The sequence below is a fragment of the Triticum dicoccoides genome, chromosome 3B (genome assembly GCF_002162155.2).
Source record: "Triticum dicoccoides isolate Atlit2015 ecotype Zavitan chromosome 3B, WEW_v2.0, whole genome shotgun sequence".
In the NCBI taxonomy this organism is placed as follows: domain Eukaryota; kingdom Viridiplantae; phylum Streptophyta; class Magnoliopsida; order Poales; family Poaceae; genus Triticum; species Triticum dicoccoides.
In genome coordinates this window covers 450,361,944-450,371,098 of record NC_041385.1, presented here as the reverse complement: position 1 = coordinate 450,371,098, position 9,155 = coordinate 450,361,944, and the positions used below count along the sequence as shown (strand labels likewise).

General features: G+C 38.9%; 1 protein-coding gene across 8 annotated transcripts; it reads right to left on the bottom strand.

The window, feature by feature from the left end:
* Window positions 1–1,629: 1,629 nt before the first annotated feature.
* LOC119276464 lies at window positions 1,630–9,149 on the bottom strand. Of its 8 annotated transcripts, none has more exons than XR_005136629.1 (6): window positions 6,970–9,149; window positions 6,631–6,692; window positions 5,286–5,674; window positions 4,569–4,653; window positions 2,732–2,782; window positions 1,630–2,123 (listed from the first exon to the last, which is right to left on the bottom strand). XR_005136629.1 is itself a non-coding variant. In XM_037557519.1 (6 exons), exons 1-5 carry the CDS (start codon window positions 6,991–6,993, stop codon window positions 2,756–2,758), a joined length of 390 nt encoding a protein of 129 aa, XP_037413416.1. In that variant the 5' UTR covers window positions 6,994–9,149; the 3' UTR covers window positions 1,630–2,123; window positions 2,732–2,755. The 8 variants fall into 8 exon arrangements, 5 of the variants coding, with proteins under 5 accessions (XP_037413416.1, XP_037413415.1, XP_037413414.1 ...); XR_005136627.1 differs by lacking the exon at window positions 4,569–4,653 and having other exon boundaries at window positions 2,651–2,782; window positions 5,286–5,353; window positions 5,466–5,674; XM_037557519.1 differs by lacking the exon at window positions 4,569–4,653 and having other exon boundaries at window positions 5,286–5,353; window positions 5,466–5,674.
* Between the last annotated feature and the right edge of the window lie 6 nt (window positions 9,150–9,155).

Sequence of the window (9,155 nt, the reverse complement as noted above, 5' to 3'; positions counted from 1 at the left end):
ATTTTATATTTCCTTATATCATGATAAATGTTTATTATTCATGCTAGAATTGTATTAACCGGAAACTTGATACATGTGTGAATACATAGACAAAACACCGTGTCCCTAGTATACCTCTACTAGACTAACTCATTGATCAAACATGGTTAAGTTTCCTCTCCATGCACATGTCTTGTTATTTGATAAACGGGGTCACATCATTAGGAGAATGATGTGATGGACAAGACCCATCCGTTAGCATAGCATAATGATCGTTCAGTTTTATTACTACTGCTTTCTTCATGTCATATATATATATATATATATATACACATCTGGGCTATTCAGTTACACGTAACATAATATTATTCTGTTACCCTACTTGAACTGATGGTTTCAGGCGGTTGTACTGATGTTTTCGAGCGGTATGAACTGATACTTCCATTTCTGTTTAACAGATCGTATTCTTTAGTTCAAAAAATGTTTACAATTTTTTTGTCGGAACAGGGCGTGTAATATATCGTTGGAAAGCTCTTGACAACTATATTTCAAGTATACTAAACATTTTTGAAAAATCATTATGGTTTAAGAGCAGTTTTGAAAAATCCATTTTTTTTCAAAACCGAAAACGTGAATCATATTTTGGACTCAATTTTCAAATGGTTTGTCAGAATTGAGCAAATAAGATGGCGTTGGAAAGCTGGTGAAAATCCGCATCTTCCATATATCTATTGCTTTTCTAATTCCATACGATTTAAAAGTAATTTGAAAAACGGTGAAATTCTAGGCGAAACGTATTTTCACGATTTTTTGCAAACGGTGTGTCGGATTGACGCAAATGATACGATGTTGGAAAGCTATGGAAAATGCGCAACTTTTTTGTATTGAAATGTTTTTCTAATTCCTTACGGTTAAAAACGAATTCGAATATAGTCAAATTTGATTTCGAACGCGATTTTTTTAAAGTTTGTCGAAATGAGGCAAATAATATACCCTTGGAAAGATATCAAAAATAAAAAACTTAGTCATGTTGAACATTTTCTCAAATTCGCAACCGTTGAAGAGTAATTTGGATTACGGTGAGACCCATCATACTGTTTTTCCGTCAGAAAAAACAGAGTACTTGTACTGATCTACGTGTGCGTTTGTACTGATGTATTCTTCATAGACTAATTTTGAAAGGTTTTGAAAAAAGATTAATTGAATTGATGTCCATATGATTTTGTACTGAGCGTGTTTTAACATACTAGACTTTACTCTATTTTGGGTAATATTTTTGCTCGTAAGTTTTCAACGGTTTTATTGTATCATCGCCCCTGTACTTGCATGGTTTATATCATCGAACTGAATGATATTTTTTTCAAAAGGAAAATGTTTTTTATTCTTTTTTTGAACTAAACATTTTTACAATGATGTTCTGTACTTCTCTTTTTTTACGACTTGTACTTTTCCCATTTGAATTGCATGGGGTTTCCTTTTGCTTGAACTTTTACAATTTGAATTTCTGTCATTTCTTTTATTCCGAACAGACCACCTTTTTTAACTCGTATTGATCAATATTTTTAATTAAACCATTTTTCCTTTCATTTGACAGAAATTTTTTCCACACATAATACATGTACATGAATCGTATTACCCATAGCACCAACCTCAACACAAAAACCATCGCCCTATTCTTGTACAGAACTTTGTAGATGTTTCTTTATACACATATTGAGTACTGATGCTATGTTTTTCTTTGAACTGGTATCAAATTTCTCTATACACATATTGAACTTTGTACGTGTTTCTTTATGCATTGATGATATAATACATGTTGAGCCGCTACACCATAGCTAAAAATTTTATCCATGTGAACTATTATTCATGTACACCATAACTAGGGAAAGATCCAAAGCCTCCACAACATCGACACCTGATTTGAGTACTCCTACGCCAGTTAAGCTAGGCCTTTCTTCTTTAGCAAAAGCCGCATAAGCACTTGCCTTTCTCACAGTCGCCAGGACCTGGAAAGATCTTCATGCATTCATCATTGCACATGCTATCTGTGCAAGGCTTACCGAGTTCAATGACCGTTGTTGCACAGAACTCAGGGGACACCCTGCTTCCCGATGATGGTTCCTTGGCCGAAACTCGTGCAGGTCCTAAACGGAAAGAAAATGCATCACAAAATTGACATTACTAAGTACTGACTTAGGTTTCATGTGCTCTATTTAATGAAACATATGAGAAAGTATACTGTGTCCAAGAATCAGCAGCAGAGCAGTAAAAGAAACACCTGATACAATGTGCAACTAGGTAGCACTCCTCCAAACCATGCCGAGTGAGAGTAATAGCTAATCTGCAACTACATATTACTCCTACACATGCAAGCAAACCGCGGCGGCCGTGCATGAAATTAACATGTCATTTTTTGATAGATGTAAGTTCAAGCATATGAGCCACATCAGCAGACACTAATTTCAAAAATCTACGTGTATACAATAAAGTGGGAATATCTTTACAAGGTTCTACTAGTAAACCAATTCATCAATACACGTGCATAGATGTATGCATCTTACGTAAGTATGTAGATCAGGAATGGCCATCAAGCAAACATTGGTGTTTTGTGTATGTACTGCTAATCATCATGACCACCCGGCCGTGTAGGAGCATGGTGGCAGGGGCTAACCTCGATTCAGACATCGTGATTTAAATGAACTCTCACTAGCAGTAATTTTTTTACTTCTCATGTAGTAATACATGGACTTACTGTTGAGCATTAGTACAAGAACATCTAGTACTCCCTCCGGTCCTTTTTACTCTGCACATTGGATTTGCCGAAAGTCAAACTTTGCTAAGTTTGACCAAATTTATATTAGAAATTATTAGCATCTATAATATCTAATAAATATAATATGAAAACATATTCCAAGATGAATCTAATGATATTGGTGTTGTTATGTGAAAATCTATAATTTTTTATATAAACTTGGTCAAAGTTGGATGAGATTGACTTAAGACAAACCTAATATGCAGAGTAAAAAGGACCGGAGGGAGTACATATTGAATCAATGTTAATTTAGTAGTGAAGTACCCCCAGCCCCTGCAAAGTTTCAAATTTACTTCATCTCCACATTTTTTTTGTACTAAACGTGCCACAAATTTTGACCTGTCCAGGTGTTGCAAGCAAAGTTCCTGGAAAGTAAACTTTAGATTTGTCATCTCCACACTTTTTTCCGAACTATACTAGCCACATAATTTACATAAACTTTTTTCACATGCGAATATGAACAACAGCAAACAAGCATTTGAGCAACTCACAAGCACAAAATACAATGCAATTCTTTCCACACATTTGAGACGACGTCTTCATTTTTAGTAGATGAGATAGTAGTACAGGTGTTTAGGTTCAGTTTAAAAAAGAGTGGAGGGGCACCCAGGGGGAGAAGGAATGGGGATCATGCATCAACTTGGACTGTTGTCCGCGCTCCACTTTGACGGCTGCCAGTAACCATGGTGGATGGGCTTGTGGTCGAGGGAGGCCAAGGCGACCACCGGGGACTGTAGGTGGTCTAGCTTGTTCTTGACAGCGAACTCACAATGAGGCAACGGTGAATCGCCTCGGCCGGCGGTGTTGGACCGCTGGACGCAACGGTGCCAGACCACTCACCGGGACGAGGCAGAGTGGTGGTGGGGAGCATCGCCGAGGGCAGCCAGAAGAATGCACCTTTATTCATGTTTTTAATTCAAAGTTTTTTTAAGAAATAACTGAACCAAATGATCTTGAGCTGATGAAAAGGATGCATCTTGACCTGATGTAAATTAGCACCATATAATATAACACTATTTTTTCATATGAGGCAAGACAACTAAGATTGAGAGAATACACTGAGCATCATGTTTAATTCTCAGGTCAGTGGTTAAATACTTATGGAAAGTATATTTGGAAGTATCCTTTTTCTAGTTACCGAATTGCTAACCAGCCCAAATAAACTCCTAACTACTCATGGCAAGTATTTTTTGAACTGATGTATATTATTTCTAGTTACTAAGTTGCTATACCACAGGACTGCATCCTTGAAGTGAAATGCCAACATCATTGGTTGTGTAAAAACACTCAAAAGAATTGCTTGTTGTACTGTATTTTATAGTACAAATTGTACTGAACTTCACTAATTTTGCACTGGAATTTAATACATCATACATACACGTTAAGTAATGCAAACATAGCAAACTCAATTTCTGTAGTCTCTAAAATATAGGAAACCCCAAATTTTCTAACGAGTGCACTTGCCTGGAGTTACCTACTGAACTTCTAGACTGACATTGGTTCTTCAGTTTTCTTTACACAACCAACTTTCTGTTTTTTTAATAAGTGAACTGATGGAAAAATTGATGGTGCACTTATGTATTTCATTCAAGGTGAACTGATGCACTTGTAAAGTTAACTTATTGTGTTCCTATTTTTAACACTGAAACGGATACGTGTTCACAAAATGAATCAACTAAATTTTCCACTCAAGTCTATATTTCATCAGTACTAGTAGGACTGAACCATAAGTGCAGACTTGTAGCAACGTTAAGAAATAGTTTCAGGAGCTGCTCACGCCGGATGTGAGGTGTTGGTGCTCGTGGACGCTATCGACACCGACGACAGGATCCAGCAATGAAGATCCTAACTAGTGTATTTATCTATCATAAGAAGAAGAAATTATGAACTGGTGAAAAATTATATCATGAACTGATACACATAGTATAGATATAATTTTCTCTGGACAAGTAAAAAGAAATCTCCAGCCAACCATTGTATTGTAGAGACTAATTAAGCTCTGTTTTTTTGGCCATCCAGCAACAACATTCTTACACGCATGGTGCACACAAACTGTCATTGCGCAACAAGAAACTACAATTAATTAGCCTGTGATGCTCTAGTTCAGCTACACTGCAACACTTCATTGTTTTTATGTATACCACCATCAACCGTGGCACTGGCACTTAGCATCTAAAAAACACACAGTGGAATGTTCAACAAACAACTAGTAAAACTGCGGGTAGAAGCAGGCATGTATGCATCAGCACTGCGGCATGGGCCTATGGATTACCGCTTTCCTAGATTTTCAACGTATGATTTTTCTCTTCATGAACTTATCCATGTTTTCTAAGCAAGATGTGCACTCCCCAAAATAGAGTGTACTTACTAAGAATCAGTCATTGAACTTCAAGCATTTTGTGTGTGTAAGACTACAAAATTTACGTGCCCATCACTACGAATTAGCACAAGTGCTATAGGAAGAAGATTAAAACACAAAATAAATTGGACTTACCAATGGGAAGTCCATGAACTGAAAAGCATATAGGAGATGAATTTGTGAATCTGGCTTTTTGATGCATCCTGCAAGAAAATAAGAACAAATATGAGACATGCGGTTTGCTAGGGGGGCTGCTGGTGGAAGGAGTAGTCCAGCGAAGGAATAGGGTAGCCTGTAGAGATGGTTGGCATAGACGCATCTGGAGAGGGAACCGAAGCCATCCTGCAGGGAGGCCCGCGGCGGCATTCGGGACAGAGAAACCAGCTGAGGCCCACGAGAGGTTGGAGGTTGCGGATCCCAGGCGCGCGGCAGCGGGTGGAGGTCGGAGCCAGTGGATGCTCGAGCATGGCAAAATCCTTGAACTTGGTGTACACCAGTAGTAGCACTTATTGGTTTTCCACCACCTAAAATGCAGAACACATCGAAAATAAAAATTGTACTGTTCTAAAATTAGATTTTGAACTGAGTGTGTCACTTTTGTTTTGATCATTCCTTGTGAATATTCCATCAAACAGGTTTGGTGTCACTTGATGCAAGAACTTAAAACAAGCATACAGAAAGTTATAGTTCTTTTCTTCAGCTATTTTTCTGAGCTGAGAAGTGCATTCTTCGCTCTCAACATCTGAAAAAATCCAAATTGGTTGACTGTAGCTATATTTGAACTCTGAACTACTATTGGAACTATATTTTGAACTGTTTTAATTACTGAAGTGTTTGTGGTCTAGGCCCTAAACCACAGTATGTGTTTCTATTTTTGTTTAACGAACTGCAGAATTTTTTTGTACCGAACTGGTACTGCAGTGTATACGTATCTAAGTGGATTATTTTCATCAACTAACTGATTTCACTTTTTATGTTGAACTGCTACAAATCTATTTTTGCTAGCAACTGAAAAAGCTTACAAAGGTGTACACAGTTATAGCAAATCCTATGAGAGGAAATTGATCATTCCCATTTCATGATACGGTGTGTCAACATGTGCATAGGAAACCACCGCTGCATAATGAGCAATTGATCAATTTCTCCCTTTTGCTCACTTCTTTGTCCCTGCCTCAAGCGAACCAGATTTTACATTAGCTACAAACGAACATGAACACATCAAAACTAGTAGGCGAGTGCACTGAGATTTTAGCAAACACATGGCATGCACTCAGCAAAAGCTTATGTATATGGAAACTGACTGAACTGAAAAAGAATTAGAAATTGAAGGGAAATAAAATAAGAAATTCACTGAACTAAAAACAAGAATGAGGCAACAGTGAACGGCCTCGGGCGGCAAGGTTGGACCGCTAGACGCAGCGGCACCGGACCACCTAGAATACATCTAGAACATCATGTATTTCTGGGTGTATGTTTTTACCTTCTTTTGTACAAAGTGTATGTTTTGCCAGCAATAGAACTTCCCGCCCTTCCAAACTCGTACTGAAAACATGTACCAAAGAACATCATGCATCAGTGTTCAGAAGGCATACAATACACACTACCGTGAGGTACCCCAAAACAGAGTAGTTTGTGCATTTTTTTAACACAATGACATTTTATGGAACTACTTTTGCATTTAGACATCCTATGCTCTCATAGAGATTAACACACCATCTTGTGTGCTAGAAAGAACATAGTAACATAAGTGAGTGAAATCAGCTTTAGATAGGCGAATTATGAAATGCAATTTTTCTATTTTAGGAATAAGCAAAAATACCTTCGGGGCACAAATGCCAGCCATCAACAGTAGCTCAAAAGGCTATTTCTTCCTAAAAGAATTCTTCAATTCCTGAAACTTAAAGTGTTTTTTCAATTGAACATGCATGGAAGTAATACTTGTACTCTAGTCCCAGTACAAGTATCATGTGTATAGTCTGTAAACAAAAAAAAAGATGCAGAATTTAGAGACAAAAAGGTTAAAAAAAGTTGAAACTAGACATGCATTTCTTTTGTCAATGAACTTTTGCAATATAGGTACTGATATTTCTTTTGTCAATGAACTTATGCAATATAGGTACTGATATTTCTTTTGTCAATGAACTTTTGCAATATAGGTACTAGAACTCACTGATGCTATTTACTCATTTTTTAAAGGCATTTTCAGTACATGCTGAACATCCATTTTTTCAAACACATCCATAGTTCAAATGGATCAGTACATGATGAACAATGCCAGTTTTCAGAAGCAAAACTTGCACTGAATCGGTTAAACTTATTTTTGCCGAGCTACTAATTTTTTTATATATATCCACACTATTTTTTTGAACACACACATTGAACCGTTTCTGGGGTTCTTAATGAGATGATGTTAGAAAACATGTTGAACTCAAATTTGGGCTTACAAAACTACCGAATGTTTTGGGTTATTCTATGAACCTTTTTGTTATCTTTTTTCTGAGCTCCAAACCACAATTACAATACACACATGTACTACACAACAGTGTGTATTTGTACTGTCCATAACAGTGAATTAACCAAAAAACAACTAATTTATGAAGGAAAACAATTTTTTAACTTGGTTTGAGCTTTGTTTCTTCAGATTTTTGAACTCCTGTAACAGATATAACTGAACTTGTGTGACATTTTATTCAGTTAAAAGCAGCTGATTTTTTTATCTCATGCGGCTAACATACTTGGACTGAGGGGGACGTGATTGATAATATTTTCAGCAATTGACATGGGGAAATAGAGAGGAAACTAGACATGCATTCGTTAAGTAGGTGAACTAAAAAGTGTACAAAACATACACTGAAAAAACTGAGGGCCTCTTTGATTCGCAGGATTGTCAAAATGAAGGAATAGGAAAAATGTAGGAATAGGATGGCATGTCCTATAGTATCCTACAGGATTTGAAAGAATGTTTGATAGCGCAGGAAAAACAAAGGAATTCTATAAATAGGTTTGAGTGGATGGAAATTTTCCTTCAAAATGTAGTACAAATGGATACTATGGAAAAATTCCTAAGGATGCCAATCCTACGAATCAAACAAGCATTAGAAGAAAAATTTCCTAAGGGTTCAAATCCTCTAAAAATCCTATGCAATTCCTTTGAATCAAAGGAGCCCTGAACCTCCGGAACCACACCATGAAAGTCAGAGTTGCTAATGGCGGTAGAGCTGCAGCGTTGAATGACTCGGCGCTGTGTTGTTGAGCAGCCCAGGGAGGCGGCAGTGAACGGCCGCCATGGGAGGCACCATGGCGTTGGACATCGGCGATGGTTAGGGCGCAGGGGCACGGCGGTGGTCAAGCTCTATATTTGCCTCTTGAGTGCTCTTCAAATGTACCTGTAAGCTTGCATTTGATTCTTTCAGAAACTTCATCTCGTCTTCTACTTCCTTCTCCATGTTGATCCAGTCCCCACGTTTGGGGGTTACAGATTTTATTTGCCGTCTGCTTAACTCTGGCTGAAATGACTCTTGCCGAGATGACTCTTGCCGTGATGACTTCAATTCTTCAATTTCGTGCCTGTAGGAATCCCGCTCAGCATGTGCAGCAAACAGTTCAAGTGCTAGCTCAGTCTGTTGCTTCGATTTCTCAGAACATTCCCTCTTCAACGCCTCTAGATCAGCCTTCAATTTGCGAGAATGTCGTTCCGGGTGCCGGGCCACATCGGCTGGGCCAGGGACAGCTTCTCCTACGCGACCTTGACCATGTGGCACGGCAACAGGGTTGGTCCGCCATGGAAGAAGGCAGAGGGGCAGCAGTGGCGGCGACTGGAAGCAGGGGCGTGGCGGCGATGGCAGCCGGAAGCAGGGGCGTGGCGGCGATGGTGGGTGGAAGCAGGGGCGGCGCCGGGAGCCAGACGGGAAGAAGGTGGGGGAGGGGCGGCGCCAGGAGCCAGCCGGGGAGAAGGTGGGGGGCGGGACGGCGCCGGGCTCCAGCCGGGGAGAAGGTGGCGGGGAG

What these genes read in the sequence shown, in the direction of transcription:
- LOC119276464 (XM_037557515.1), bottom strand. Translation starts at nt 6,993, where the DNA reads ATGGCTGGCATTTGTGCCCCGAAG. An exon ending in CTGGCATTTGTGCCCCGAAG is followed by an intron (nt 6,693 to 6,969) that starts GTATTTTTGCTT and finishes ACATGTTTTCAG; the next exon opens with TACGAGTTTGGAAGGGCGGG. An exon ending in TACACTTTGTACAAAAGAAG is followed by an intron (nt 5,675 to 6,630) that starts GTAAAAACATAC and finishes TCTGCATTTTAG; the next exon opens with GTGGTGGAAAACCAATAAGT.